We start from the raw sequence: 15,913 nt of genomic DNA on the forward strand, positions 1-15,913 counted from the left end.
GACAGACATAACTTTGCTAAATCTTTGGGGAAAACAGTACAAATTTTGTAAAGCCAAAAGCCTCAGGTACCTCATCACGAGGCTGACACTGATACTATGCTAAGGAATCCTCAGGCCCGGTGCAAATAAGACACTTACTTTTCAGGTGGCATCATCATGCAGTTCTTATGAGTTTGCCTGTCCTAGCAAGCATACTGCTGAGTCCTGCTCTTTGTCACATCAGAAGAATAAAATCCATCATATAAAGGGAAGAAATTCTAGGGAATGAAATGGTTGGGCAGGGGAAGTAAAAGAAGAAGAGTTTGGATATATATCCCACCTTTCTCTCCTGTAAGGAGACTCCAGGTAGCTTACAAGCTCCTTTCCCTTCCTCTCCCCACAACAGACACCTTGTGAGGTAGGTGGGGCAGAGAGAGTCCCGAAGAACTGTGATCAGCCTAGGTACCTCACAGTAGGGGAGGAGGTGGCGAACAGATTCTACCACGGTTCATCTGAGACTCTTCTGCCACTCAGGTGGAGGAGTGGGGAATCAAACCCACTCCTCCACCTGAGAGGCAGAGGCTTAACTGGTGAACCAGATGTGTTTCCGCACTCCTGCATTCCTGCTGGGTCCACCTGCTCTTAACCACTACACCATGCTGGTTCACTCTCTGCCTTAAGCTCACCTGGGCTTCAGTTTTGGAGCATAACTGCTTCCCTTTCAACTGAAGCCTGCCATTATTGGAAAGAGCAAGGGGACTACCCTGCCCTGCCCTCAGTGAGACTGTACACAATTTGAAACAACTCAGCACCCTATATAAGGGTTCCATTATGGATGGCTCCCAATGTGAACAGGAAAAACGACAAGCCTAAAATGCTATTAGGAGATGAACAGGGAGCTCAGTGTTCCAACTCCCTGTGCCTCTTTCTTGGCCAGCTTTCCTGGCATCTTCCATGATAACTCCCCGCAAGCCACTCCTTTGCAGCATGCTTGAGCAGTGCCCAGTTTTTAATTCCTCGTCTGTCAATTTGCAGCAAGCTGTGCTTCCATCCACACACTCAGATGCCTGGATCTGTTTGTCCAAACTGAGCCTCCAAAGAGAACCGGTTCCTTAGGTGCTGTAGTCAGTGCTTCAGGGATAGAAAAGGACACCAGCTTCCCCAGAATGGCACACCTTCCCAGCTTGTCGTGTCCTGAAGACTGACATTTGATGCTCTTGTGACATTGTCCACCCAATGAGCAAAAGTGCAAATGCTGGGACAAACATCTAATCATTTGTCAATGATGCCAGCCCTCTCAAGGCTATGGAGAACAGCTGGAGATAGATTGCAGAGCACATTGATCAGCTAATTTTTCGTAATGGCTCAGAATTGATTTTCCCCCTATTGTCTCCAAGAAACAATAAAACGTCTTCCTCCAATTGCTTTTCTCTCTATCGTGTTTCTGGCTCAGGAATTCTTCTTGAGCGTCTTAAACAATTCTCTATGGTTCCTAAAGACTTCTCTCCTAGGACGACTGCACAGGTAAGGGTTCAGCTGCCCTGGCTAGCAAGGGACCATTCGAACCTATTTTCTTCACGAGGAGTACTCACAAAATAACTCCTTTTCCAACAAAGCAAGCTTTGACTCCCGAAAGCTTAACGCCCCCACAAACATCTTGTTGGTCTCTGAGGTGCTACAAGACTCAAGACTAGCTGATCCACAAAGCAACATTAGTTTTACATCACAAAATCCATGGAGGTTCTGCAGGAAAGATGCAAAAGCTTTAATTTAATTTAAGCTGTAATTTAACTTTCAGTACATGGATTGTGGTTGCAAACTCTCACCTTTGATTCGCCTTATGGTGCAACTTCACATTTCATAAGTATTGTTATATGTTAAAATCAATCTTAGTCCCAGCCCAAACGGCTATTTTTTTAAGTGGAGGAAGAGTTTAGAGACAAAAACCTGTGGTGGGATTCAGCAGGTTCGCACCACTTTGGCAGAACCGGTTGTTAAAATGGTGCTTGTAAACAACCAGTTGTTCAATTATTTAAATCCCACCACCACAACCAGTTGTTAAATTATTTGAATTCCACCACTGGACAAGAGACCCCTCCATTTAAAAATCCAGCTGCAATGAAGACAGAGTAAAACCCTGATCAGTTTCTTGCCAGAGCTCATGGTTACAGGTTTGGTGGCCAAGTCTATTTAGTGACTCAGAATCCATTTAGGGGTGCAAAGAGCTAGTGCGGTCCTGCAAGTGTGATCACACACGACTGAGAAGTGACAGAGAAGACATAATTTCTCAGACATCGACATTCAGGAGGCTGAATTCCAAGTCTTTGCTGAAGTGAGAACTTTGCTAGGAAATGGCGACCAGTGCTAAACGATCCATCGAACGCTGCTAAATTAATCCAACCCCAAGCAAGACTCATAGAAGGAAACAGGGGACTGTTCCACAGATCCAGAACACGGCTATCTGCTCTTTCAAGCACACAAGCAAAGATCAACCTGACCAAATCCATATGTGGCTTTCTTTGCCCAGCAGCGTGCCTTCAACACTGACCAGGTCTGGATACTTGCAGAGAAACACTGGGGAGGGGGGGGGGGGCACTGTTGAGGTATTCTCTGCACAGGAGAACATCCCAGCCCCCTTTATTAGTTGAGATTTATCCAACCCTATTGGGATGAACGTGGCTTATCAACAAATATTTGCAAAGAACTTGCATTTTAAGAAATTGATCGCAGCCTCCCACAGGAGGAGCATTCACCTGTTCTTCTCGTTGCCCTCACCTGCTTGGCAGGAAGCTCCCCAAGACAAGCTCAAGATAGCTGCTCTGAAGGCCAAGGTTGGCGACCCCATGCCAATGCCATGGGAGGATTTTGCACACGGGCAGCCGCTTCCCATGAAAGCAGGCGCCAGGCCAGTGGCCTATTCCACACCACCTGCCCCACACTGACTGCCACTGAGGTTCAGATCTTGCTTGATTTCGCTAAGCAGAAGAACATTCGATCCAGCCCCCACCCCCACCCCCGCCCTCGCCCGCCCCAAACAGGCAGCAAAGCAGACCAGGTGAAGACCAGGACAGCTCTGCCCACCTCACCCCTTCGACACCCCCCCCCGCCGTCCTTTACCTTGGTCCTCATCTGGCCAGAGGTGGACACTTTGCGGATGAGCTTGTGGGAGCTGCCGTCCTGCTCTCCCTCGCTATCCGAGGACTCCTCGCCGGCTGCCTCGCCGGGGGCCAGGCGGTCCATATCCAGGGAGGAGACCGACTCCCGGCCCTTGCGCAGGAACAGCTCCCCGGGGGGAGCCAGCTTCTCAGCCATCTTTAGCAGCAGCCGTCCCAGGGCCCCGCTCCTGGGACGCGGGGGGGGGGGGGGGGAGAAACAGAGGAGGAGCCCTTCAGGCAGGCGCCGGCCCGTGGGGGAGCAGCAAGCGGAGCAGGGCTTCCTCCCCAAGGGAGGGCCACGGGGGCGGCTCGGCGGAGACCCTCCAAGGCCGCCCGGACGTTACAACCGGCTCCCCCCCCCCTCCCAAAAAGCGCTGACTGCTTCCCCTTTGGGGCCTCGGGCAGTCAACAGCTTGCCCAGCCGCAGCTCTGGCGCTGCCCCCTCCGGCTTCCTCGGGTGGGGGTGGGGGTGGGGGTGGGGGTGGTGGGGGGCTCAGAAGGGCTGCTCGGCCACACATGCCCCCCCCTTCCCCGGGCCTGCCTGTCTGGGCGGAGGCGCAGGCATCTTCGCCGCGCAACTGCGCCGGAGCACCGGGCGAACAGGTGGTTGCTGGCTGGCCTGGAGCCGCCCGGGCTGTCCATTCTCTTCCCCCGGCGGGCCGCGGCTCCCTCCCTCGCACCCGCCTCGACCTACCTGCCTGCCTGCCGGCCGGCCAGGAGCGCAGCGATGCCGCCTCGCGCCGCCCGAGCCTCCTCTCCGAGCCTCCCCCGAGCCTCCTCTCCTCGGGGCTCCTGCAGCGCCGTGGGGGAGCGCGCGTGCTCGTCGTCCTGCAGCCCGTTAGGCGCAGCGGCGCCACCGAAGCCTGGCGAGGGCGGCCCCGCAACAACAGCCCCGCCGCTGCCGCCGCTCCCCGCACGTGTTGCTTCCTCGCCCGCCGGTCCAGCCACCCGCCCTCCCTTGCGGGAGCCGTCAGCCCTTCAGCCCACCAGGCCAGGCTGGCTGGCTGGCGAGCGAGGAAGCGCCGCGCATGCAGCCGCCCCAGCGGCACTGCAGTGTCGTCTTCCACCCCCCCCCCCTTGGAAAAAAAAACCCTCTTCCCCGCCCCCTCCTCAGAACTGAGTCAGTCCGTAGTGCGGAGAGAAACGCCAGCTGCTTTTTCCGAGAGAGATGCCCGGATTGTTTTTAATCCGAATTAATGAATTCAGATTAATCCGTATTCATAATCGTGTCACCCACAAAACAATCACATTATACATATGAATGTGCGGGGGGGGGGCGTATCTGGATTTGAAGCGCGGTGGTGTTAACCCCCTCTGCCTTCTTAGGGGGCCACCACACACCAGGCAGAACCTTAAGGCCCCAAACGGAGCCCTCGCCTCAATTTGCCTAAGCCTCAGGAGGAAAGGCTAAAGTGTTCAGGACTTTTGAGTTGAGAGAAGAACGCCTGGAAGAGGGGGCCGTGGTAGAGGCAATATAGTTGTGGACCAGAACAGAGGGAATTTTTTCTCTTTTCAGATCACCACAGCTAGACTTTCATAACAATGGATAAAACGATGTACTTGTTCACATAATAAATGCACACCTGTGGAACTCACTGTCTCAAGATGCAATAGTGACGTCTTGCTGAAATGGCATGAAAGGAGAATTGAACTAATGCACGGAGCAAAGGTCCTTTGATGGCTGTTGGCCTCAATGGGACAGTGGAACCTTTGTGCACAGAGGAGTATATCAGGGTTCCAGCTTGGAGGGGTGTGTGTGTGCTGTTGCCTTGTTGCTGTATTTGCAGATGCTCTACAAGCATCTGGACAGCCATTGTGGGAAAAGCGATGCTTGGATGGGCTTCCTTCCTTAGCCTATTAAAGCAGGGTTCTGCTAATGATGGATTGTCAAAAGCTTTCACGGCTGGAATCAACTGGCTGTTTGGGGTTTTCCAAGCTGGGTGGTGATGGTCTGGTAGTTTTTGCTCCTAATGTTTTGCCCAGATCTATGGTTGGTTGGTTTCTTCAGAGGCATGTCACACTAAAGTGTGTTTTTCTCCATGGCACATCTTACCATGGCATGCCTCTGAAGATGCCAGCCATAGATGCAGTGAAATGTTAAAAGCAAAAATAACCAGACCACAGCCACACAAGCTGGAAAACCCACAACTTTAATCTACTAGTATGCTTAAAGTAGGTGCAAACACATATGTAAGCTTCGCTCTTGCTTTACAACTGGGTGCTTTATTGAGGGGCAGAAAATAAACACACAATCTCACAAGAGAAGAGAATAATTATTTTTGATTAATTAATCTATATTTTACAAGGGGCATTTTGATCTCATATATGCAGGCTAAAGATAAAGCCTCAGCTGGAAAAAGACCAGATTAAATCTGCAATTGTGTACATTCTTGTCAGTTGTACAGAATGCATGGGGTCTTGAAAACAGGAATAGTAAGCATCCACAGTAGGGTTGTTGAAAGCATTGTTGAAGTGCCTGAAGACCCACTGAAATCAAGGGTACAGAAACTACCCCAAGGTATTTTTGGTGCCTAAAACTAAAAATCCAAATGGTTCCTCCTCCCCACCCCACAGTGATCATAAACTGAATAGCTGACTGTTTTGGGCCTGAAGTTAGGTTGACATCACTGGGTCTAATGAAAGGCCCGGCTCTGCAAATGGACTTAGCATGTTCAGCTGCGATGGATCATGGCCAGTGAGGTGTTTCATGCAAACAGCAATGGGCAGAAATGGCCAATTGTCTGAATCCTTTACTTTTTTCAATCCAAGGGAAGCACTAGTAAAAAAAGATGTGTAGATTTTGATTGTAAGACAGGAATGGACTTTTAATGATCTGTTTTATTTTCTCCAGTCCACTTGGCAGCCATGGCTGCCAGTCCATGTCTTTGACCTTAACTACCAGCTCCTCAGCATAAGACTATCCTTTTTGCCCAAAAATTCAGTCCAGGCATTTGTCTCCTTCTAGAGTGAAAAGATTAAAGGTATTTGGTCCAACTGTAAGTTTTGCCCAATATCTGCTGCTTCATTTCACAACTCAGCTTGAACTCAAGTGAGAACAGAGTAATCTTGGTTCTCATCTGCCTTCATGATGCTAATCTCTGGCATCTGATATGGTTTAGGAGGATTTTAACTCCACTTCAGTCATACTCTGCCTCTGTGCTGTTAAAACCTCCTTCGATCAATCAGCATTCCAGTCAAGTCAACAACAATTCAACAGCATGGTTTATGCATAAATGGAAAATTAATATACTGAGATTAAAATGCATAGTCTTAATTTGGTGAAATTAATTGTATATAAAATGTTATTAAGATTTGGAATATCTGCTTTCTTTTGGACAAAGTCTCAGCACAAATTTGGCCACTTCAGAAGTGGTCTCATTGGAGAGGGTTTCAAAGAGGAAACAAAAAGACTTTTTCAACTCTTCCTGGGAACTTGGATAGTGTAGGAGTGAGATATGAAGAATGGATGTCCATATACAACAGACAGTATAATAACACATGTTCCACTGTTTTAACTGCATTCAGTTGGCAAGAATGCAGGCATTGAGGGCAGGGAATGTGTAAGTAGCTCTCTTCTCAACAGTGCTGAGGGTAGGCAATTAAAGACTAGAATGAATGCTCTGAGACATCTCGGGGATTCTTAAAGCATAAAGATAGCTTGTTCACACAAAATGTGGGGTATGATTGTCTACCACCTGACCTCTATCAGCTTGAAGAGCTATAGTCCATTTTTGTTAAGCTTTTCTTTAGCTCTCAAGAACCTGTGTTGCATATTGCTAAGAAGGAAAAGCTGTATATTATTGTCAGTTGCAACTATCCAACTTGAGTGGTAGCTGTCCAAGAGAATTAAGAGGGTTGATCCAGACAGATTAAAATTTCACTTGAGCCAAAGACAGTGGCGTAGTGGTTAAGAGCAGGTGTACTCTAATCTGGAGAAACCGAGTTTGATTTCCCATTCTGCCACCTGAGCTGTGAAGGCTTATCTGAGAAATTCAGATTAGCCTGTACACTCCAACACACACTGGCTGGGTGACCTTGGACTAGTCACATTTCTTCTGAGCTCTCTCAGCCCCACCTACCTCACAGGGGGTTTGTTGTGAGGGGGGAAGGGAAATGAGTTTGTAAGCCCCTTTGAGTCTCCTTGCAGGAGAGAAAGGGGGGATATAAATCCAACTCTTCTTCTTCTTCTTCTTCATGTAGTTTGATACCAGCTATAAGCTTTAAGTGACATCTCCCCTAATTCTGTTCTAAGAATTCCATTAAAGTTAGGGAAAGCTTCAGGGTGTGACATGATTCCTCCAGAGTTGATAAAAGCAAACACTGAGTGGTGGGTGCCAGTGCTGGCTGTGCTTTTTACAACTATTGATCTGACAGCACAGATCCCCACTGATTGGGGCCGAGCCATTATCATCCAAGTGCATGAGAAGGGGACAAATGTTACCCCTTTAATTATCACCCAACTCGCTCGCTCAATTGTAGTAAGTAAGCGTTATGTCAAGCACTTGTGCTGGAGGTTTTGGGACTGAGAGACAGAGGTGGGATCCAGCAGGTTCTCACCAGTTCCCGAGAGTGGGTTACTAATTATTTGTGTGTGCTGAGAGGGGGTTACTAATTGGGTCCGCTTTTCTATCTCCACACCCTCGCCTCCCCGAGAGGCATACAGCCTTTGAACATGAAGGTTCCATATAGCAATTGCGACTAATAATGTAACTCCCTGAACTGGGTTAATCCCTTTCAGGTACTGCAATTCATTGATTCTCAGCCTTTCGTACTTTTTATCTCACCAGTCTCTATCAAAGAACCTGAGTGTTTCACCATTGCTGTGTTCAGATTTGTGAGTTGGGGCATTTTCTATAATGTGATGATTTAGAAATGACCAGGTGCAAAAAAATTTGGGGGAGTTGTGGTGGGGTGGCTGCCGATGGGGGGGGGGGGGGGCATCCAACTCAGATTTTGCCCAGGGTTCAGATTTGCCTAGGTATGCCTCTGCCCCCTTTGTTGAGGGGGGGCTGGCGAGGGAACCTGTTACTAAAATTTTTGGATCCCACCACTGCTGAGAGACCATAATAGCTGACAAACAAGTGGGCTTTAGGCCCAGTCTCTCTGCTTGGACAAATGCCTGATTTTATATCATTTAGCAATGAAATATAGAACCAGGTCTTTGTAGATTACAAAATGGCTTTTCAAAGTATTGTCCAAGATAGATTTTGGGCTAGGTTAGAGGCATCCTCAGTAGGGCGCAGGCTACTTGTTCATAGGTTGCATGAAAATGATTTCTTTACTATAAAATGTAGCCCAACAGCACCACCCATTTTCCAAGGTCCCTGTCAAGAAGGAAGGCTGTATTCTGGCCCCTCTGCTATTTAACTTTTATATTAATTCAATATTTCAAGGTTGAATTTGATTCAAAGTCTATCAAATGCACATTCCAGACTGAAATGGAAGCACTAACAGCCTACACCGTGAAGCTACTATATGGAAGCACAAAGGGTTATTAGACATTTCCTGTATTTAGGCAGGAGAGAGAATAACCTGATCAGTGCCAAACAGGGGTGGGGAGTGGACAGCAGGTGAACTGGCTGAATCTAAACCTATATTGTTCTGAGCAAGAGCTCTTTAGGGCTGCTTATTCTGCTGGCCGAGACAATAAACAGAGGTAGGCAATATAGGTTTAAATCTGCTCTCAGTCAGCATCTGTTAATATACATGTCCATGGGAGCTGGGTTTGGGTGGCCATTTTATTAGCCTTTGGTGTCCAGACAAATTATTCTCCAAGGCACCGGGCTGGGGAGGGGCAGGAGGGAACGTGAGGTCTGTGATAAGGAAGAATGGAGGGCAGTGGGACCTGTGAACTCTCTTAAGGAACCAGGAGCTCTTGGGCTTCCTGATCAGTAGCACCGTCTGTGGAAGACATAACATTTGCCAATGAAAGGGGAGAGTGAAGCCCCACCACACTCCCATACATACATTATGGTCCAATCCTGCTATTTTAAAAGACTCACCCTGAACATGGGCTTTACAAAAAACAACAATACGAAGCTAGGTGGGCACACCTTCATGAGATCTCTTTAAAACAGGCCTACCAAGTGGCCTTAACTTCCTACCATGACAACAGGCTGAGCAAGAGCAGCTAGCAGCCTGGACTATTGTGGCAGTCACCAAGCCTGGCGCATCACTGCTGAATGAGTAGGTGGATGGGAGGGAGGGACACACTAGGCCTGTCAATCACCATTGCTCATGTGTTCAGTAGTTCTAGGGAGTTTAATTGCTGGACAGTTTCTGGAGGCCCACAGAGATGGCTGATTGGGGAAATGTCAGTCATTTGTCTCACTGCTTCCGGCCGTCAAGAGCAGAGCTAATCTTGTACCATGTCTGCTTCTCAGGATTGCTTCCTTGCTTCCCTACCAACAAAACCAAGGTTTGGGTTGTGTCACTCCAAATGAGAACTAGAATCTTCCCTTTGAAATAAGCTTAGGTTGTGAGATGCTGACCTATACGCTAGGTTCAGATGTGGCTTTGGACATGAATGCACTGGGCTTTTAAAAGTCAGATGCTTCCCCTGTATCCTGAAGAAAGCAACAACTACTTACCTTTCAGGGCTCTTGCAAGTATTCCCAACATTATAGATGTGAAAACTCAAAATGGCCTGGCTGGATGTATTTGGAAAGACGCTCCTGTCCGCCCCCCACCAAAAATCAACAGTCATTGTTCAAGCGAAGCTACTTTATGTGGTCATTGTGTATGTGGGAGTTCTATGCAGGAAGGAGAATAAATAAATGTATAACCAATAATTACAACACTCACAAGAAGCTCAAAGGTCTGCAGCGTGCCTGTCTTCTTCTGAAAGCAATAAGCATGGCTGATCCCTTTTAAAAAGGGCTTGTGTTTCCATCTAACCCCAAAGGGAGCCGGGTGGAAGGGTGGGGAGAATATGTATGCGACCACTCTGTGATTTACAGCAAGGAAGGCCAATTAGACTGGCTCTTTAGCCATTCATCATTACCCTACCAATTTCTCTTCCCATCCAAGGCATGAAAAGCTGCACTCGATCCACGGACAAGCTGCAACTCTCAAGCTTCCCTTTACACAGCCGTTAAGAGACATAAGTCTCAAAAGGTCAGTAATACTTGCAGTTATACAAACATGATTATTAAATACTAACTAAATGGACCCATTTGCTAATTAGCATTTCCTGCCATCCCTAAAGCCTCATGTAGCTTGTCCAAGCAACAAATGTCAGGGTCCTAATTCATTCTTGAGTCTATAAGCCTGGCGAGGATGCTCTTGGAAGAAGCTAATTCAAGCAGAAATCACAACATGTCAGAATTGTCCCCTCCCCAGTCCAGGTCTAGCAGAATCTGGGGCTGCTGGTCAAATATGGCTGTGTGTTTCAGAATCTCTTAAATGGGTCACTAACAACACTTCCATTTGCAGGGCTGTAAAATCTGATCAAGTCAAGCAGGAACCTTTGAAAAGGCTTTGGAACTGTGAGTCACGCTCCCATTGAAAGCTTCAAAGGACCAGGCTATCACACAATAATTGCAGCCATCACTGGGGGAAAAGAGGTCTTCAGACTTCATCCTTCTGGTTCTTGCATTGCTTCCATAATTTGGGTTGCTGCTGTGTTGGAGGGCCCTCTGGTGGCTAAAACAGCAAACCATGCTAACATTGTAGAAGGCTTTCATGGCTGGATTCAACTGGTTGTTATGGTTTTTCCGGGCTGTGTGGCTGCGGTCTAGTAGATCTTGTTCCTAAAGTTTCGCCTGCATCTGCAGAGGTGTATCACAGAGGGAAGTCTGCACAGTGTGTAACTCTGTGATACACCTCTGAAGATGACAGCCACAGATGCAGGCAAAACATTAGGAACAAGATCTACCAGACCACAGCCACACAGGCTGGAAAACCCACAACAACCAGTATGCTAACAGACTTTCCCTTACCAGGGGCCAGGTTGATCAAGCAACTTCATTCACAAAGAACACTACAGAACCTGTCCTACTCTAGAGAAGTCTATTTTGGCAAAACTAAAAAGGGGGCACCTTAAAGGTTACAAAGATTTTGTTTCATGAGCAACTCTGATGCGCTAGAATCAGCTACAACAGATGCATGTGGGGTTTTTTCACAAGATACACTATAAACATAAATAGGGTCTACATTTTATTCGATTTCGTTCAGGACTTCATCAAGGAGCATCTTTGTCGGCTACAACCACAACATGAGAAGCGTCTGTTTTGTGTTCGCTGCCACTGCAAATGCAGACATATGACAGGGACAACAGAGCTTCCACACACGTTCTCTGTGCCCTCTGTCCATCAGCCACCATCTTCCCTGCCTTTTCCCCTCTGCTGTGCCTTCAAATGGCCATTTAAGGGCTTTGAAAAAAGTCCTGTTATAGCACTATGGCAACTGTGGGTTCTGTGTGGGGAGAATGAGAGTCACAAGGGGCTGAGAGCCAGCGTGGTGTAGTGTTTAAGAGCAGGTGCGCTCTAGAGAACCAGGTTTGATTCCCCACTCTGTCACTTGAACTGTGGAGGCTTATCTGGTGAACCAGATTAGTTTGTGCACTCTAACACATGTCAGCTGGGTGACCTTCGGCTAGTCACAGTTCTTCAGAGCTCTCCCAGCCCCACCCACCTTACAGAGTGTTTGTTGGGGGGGGGAAGGGAAAGGAGATTGTAAGCCCCGTTGAGTCTTACAGGAGAGAAAAGGGGGATATAAATCCAAACTCTTCTTCTTCTGATGATGATGATAGGAAAACAGTGCTAATTGAGGTGGGACCTTTGGAAATGGCCACAATCCTATGCAGCTGTGATAATATGCATGAACGGTGAGAACAGCAAAAAGCAGGTTTGGGAAAGCATCCTGCGGACAAGGAAGGACAACTGGAACACAATTAGGTCAAAGCATCATATAGATGCTTTAAAAAAAAGAAAGAAAAAGCACTTCCAATTTGGAAGCCAAAGCAGAGAAACATTCATATGGAAGGTAATGGGGATCCCCTACATGCATCTGACAAAACAAGATATGGTCATAAAAGGTTAAGAGGGATTAAAATTTTATTGGCCTTCAAGATGTGGCCAATCTGTTTCTTTTTCTATCAACTCTGTCTCCTGAAGAGCGCCAGCAAAGATGAAGCCAGTATTCAGGCTTAACTTCCAAGGACTGTCTTTAGGGCTGGAAGGCCAGCAGCCTGCCACAACCTAAGCCCATGTCTTTGAGAGTTCAGATGCAGCCCTCCTGCCCTTCCACAGCTAAAAGAGGCTGCAAGCATCGGCTCCAGTGGAAAATCACCACACAGGACTCCATAAGCTTATCATCATTAGCACCGTTTAATGCAAGTGACTCTGCCCCCTTCCCCTCCCTCCCACGCCCAAGGCAGGAGCTGCTGGAGGAGGTTCCAAACCACCTGACTGGCGAGAGACACCTTCAGAAATGCTACTGAAAAAAACTTTGCTGTGGAAATGCTGGACAGCAACCACTGATTTCTTTGGTGTGTAGGAAGCACAAAATTACACCCAGCAATACATGCATTTAATAACATAGCAACATACAGAGTTGGCACTTGGACTCTCCCTGTGCAGAGGAAAAGCTGGCCTAGGCAAGAAGAGGCGGCTTATCCTGGGAATGGCACGACAGGGGTGTGAGGGGGAGGAGGCAGCCTGGTTAAGCGTGCAGGGTCTGATCCCTTCACATATGACCCGGCAAAACTGGTCTCCCCTCAGCAGCCCCCCAAAGAAAGAGGGGAGTGATCTTAAGTATGCAAAGTTTCCAAGTTACCCAGAATGTTTCAAACAGCTTTTAACCCCACTTGACAAAGAACCCTGTTGTGTAAAAAATTTACATATTCCATCACCACCAGAACTTGGTCACATACAGAGAGATGCTGTCTTGCCTAGTCTGATTCTCACTTGGGGGAGGACACCCAACTCCCCAATCACTTGGGGGAGGACAATAACTTTTCCCCTGTTGCAAGAAAAGCAGGGGACCAGTACAGTCATGGCAATAAGCCCAAGAACGCATTCCTTTCTCAGGGCCTTGGCATACAGGAGGCCTGCGTCCATTTCCCACAAAAGCTTCACCCCAGCTGATGGTGGCCGGAGCTTCTGGTGGAGCAAGCGGGGCAGCAAACGGCTCACGCCCGGCTGCACCAGATGAGAAACTCAAGCCCCACCATGTAAAGAAGGGGGATAAAAAGCAAGCAAACCCTACGCTAGTTTCTGAACAGACTAGTGGGGAAAGCCTTACACTTGAGTTCAAGATTGCCATTTTTGGACAGCAGCAAGAGGATGAGAGATGGTCTCTGGGTTAGAGGACAGTAGCTTTGGGTAAGATCCAAGATCCAAGCTTTGGGTAAGAGCCTCAAGGGCTGGGAAACGAAGGAACCTCCCCCACCCCCTGAAAACACACGAGCAGCAGAGAGTATAGCTGAGAGTGATCCAGGGAGCAGCAACAATTGCAGGTGCCAAGAGAAGCCTGCAATGCTGCACAGGGCCAGAAGCCAAGGTGGGTGTCTAAATGCCGTTGAAAATGGAACATTAACGTTTTCGTAAAGGTCAGGCAGAAGGTTCAACCTTCCCTGAGGGATTATGAGCAACAGGAACTGACTTCTGTGTAAATCATATAAATACAGTTTGGGGTGGAGGAAAGACCAGATTAGAAACCAAAAGACAGAGACCAGAGCCCTACATGAGAGGGGCGGGGTGGACAAAGCAAACAAGCCGGGCTGCCTGCCTTTGTTCCGTGCAAAGGCAGGCTTGGAAAGGGAGTGTGTGGCTGCAAAGGGGGTTCTGGAATGACTGGCAAACAATCAATCCTGTTGAGTCCCTGAAGCCTGCCCAACCCCATACAGATTAGAGAAACATCCCTTTCCAGCAGGGCAGGTGATAGCAGGGTATTCCAGACCTCCCTGCTGCCCCTGAAGAGCGTTGCCAACTCTGCAGTCCCTGGCTTGCTCAGAACAGCGCTAGCGTAAAGGAGGTCCCCGGTTGTTGTTTTTAATCAAACTCACTGTCTACCTCTCATCCAAACACGGCCAACTTTGTCTAGACAGTTTGAGGCTTGCCTGCGGAAAAGTTCTCCAGACAAATGTTTTGAAAGCTTAGCTGAGGGCACACCTGTGTGGCTTCCCTCTCCAGAGGGCAAAGAACAGCCCCAGGGGAGAAAAAGATCTGAATCAGGAAAACAAGGGGTGGGGGGGATAAAACCCCACATCCATTTGCATCACCTTGCTGCTGTGCAGACAAACAGAGGAGGGGAGAAGACGAATGTCTCATTAGGGGAAGTGTAGTAATCCTTTAACAGGGGAGAATCTGAAAGATGGACTATCTTTGTCGCAAACCTGAAAGCCCTTTCAGCTATTTTCAGGCGTTAAGTGCTATTTTTCCACAAAGGAGTCTCTGTTATTAAGGAGGTGGGTTTGGATGTATATAACTCAGGTTCTACTGAGAGAGCAGCCCCAAGGTTAGAAAGTGTGGGTGGCTTTTGACTGTGCTGGAGTGGGGGTGGGGAGCGACTCTCCTCCCCTTTTCTGATTGCCTGAGGGAATCTGCAGCCAGAGAACAGGCTAAGGGCAGCAGTGCGCTCAAGGGGTTAAAGAGAGCTCAGCCTTCCAACATTGTTTCAAAAACAATGGAGAGGAAGAGGATGTTGAGGTGGAATTTCTGTGGCAAGAGCCCAGCACATTCCTTTGGCCACAGGGGGGACTGAGGAACGAAGAAGGACAAGTCCCACTAACTCCTCAGACCTGAGAGAACATAAAGCATTCCCTGCACAGATGAGTCCACATCAGGAACGCTCAACTCCTCCAGAAATATGGGGCAAAAAAGACTGGCTCTTTCTCCACCCCCACAATCTCCCTGAAACAGAACTAAGAGGGGCAGCAAAAGGGGCCAATAAATGTGACTTGTACCCAAATAAGCAGTTTCTCTTGTAAGGTACGTTAAGGCACAAGGGGTCTAAATGCAGACAGCATCTGGCTGGCTCCGGCTGCATGAAGACACCCAGCAGTTTTGAGAGCCTCTAATCAAAGGTCACTGTAGTCCAAGAGACCCACAACAGACCCTTAACCTCAAATCCAGAAGGAGCTTCCTGAGATCCAGCCACACCTTCTTGGCAAGGGAAAGGAGGGCGCAGGCCCACGGCTGGCTCAACAGCAACTACTTCTCTTCAACAAAGCTTCATCTGCATGGCAAGGAAGTAGCTTTGCTCTCGAGTCTGGGATTACCCAGACCCCATCTCAAGGGATCAGAAAAGCACAAGGGCCTTCTTCAGTGTTACATGGGAAATGGGGGCTCCAGCCTCCCCTCCCCATTCACATGCAGCAAAAAAGCTGTGTTCAGGCTGAATCATTGCTGGATAGATGATGCACAGAGACAGTTTTAAAACTTCGCCCTTACATGGAAAAAGGGGAAATGAGTAACCAGTTGAGAAGGCCAGAAGGGCTACCCTTGCTCCAGACGCTGATGGGAAAAGTTGGCTCAGCCAGGAAGAGGAGCTGGAAGGACTTCTCTCTTCCTGAACGTACAGGAGCTATTTTGGATCAAGGCACTTTGAAAGATGGAAGAGAAAATTGTGGGTTCCGCATTTGGTTTAAATTCCACAGAATGTCTACCTGAACAGATCCCCCACAAATGGGGGGAACCCCCCCCCCCCCCCGCCAAAGGATTGGGGTCATGGCTGCTGCTGGCATTATAAGCTCGGGAAGAAGGCTAGAAGGACGAACTGCTGGCACGCGAAAGGAATGGCATCTTTGCGAAGGCAGACAAATCCCGTCATTATTC

At 48.4% G+C, this 15,913-nt stretch overlaps 1 protein-coding gene across 4 annotated transcripts in view; it reads right to left on the reverse strand.

Annotated features, from left to right (window-relative positions):
• LOC125442724 (diacylglycerol kinase delta-like) overlaps positions 1-4,146 on the reverse strand; it is a 58,613-nt gene extending 54,467 nt beyond the window's left edge. Inside the window, exons 1-2 of one of the 4 annotated variants that reach the window (XM_048514345.1) lie at positions 3,829-4,146; positions 3,097-3,322 (exon numbers count right to left, since the gene is read on the reverse strand). In XM_048514345.1, the coding sequence (XP_048370302.1) occupies positions 3,097-3,291 (195 nt within the window). In that variant the 5' untranslated portion in view covers positions 3,292-3,322; positions 3,829-4,146. The remainder of the gene's footprint in view (positions 1-3,096; positions 3,323-3,828) is intronic. The other 3 variants (XM_048514346.1, XM_048514343.1, XM_048514344.1) reach the window with 3 other exon arrangements.
• Between the last annotated feature and the right edge of the window lie 11,767 nt (positions 4,147-15,913).

The sequence above is a fragment of the Sphaerodactylus townsendi genome, linkage group LG13, assembly GCF_021028975.2.
Source record: "Sphaerodactylus townsendi isolate TG3544 linkage group LG13, MPM_Stown_v2.3, whole genome shotgun sequence".
NCBI classification, from domain to species: domain Eukaryota; kingdom Metazoa; phylum Chordata; class Lepidosauria; order Squamata; family Sphaerodactylidae; genus Sphaerodactylus; species Sphaerodactylus townsendi.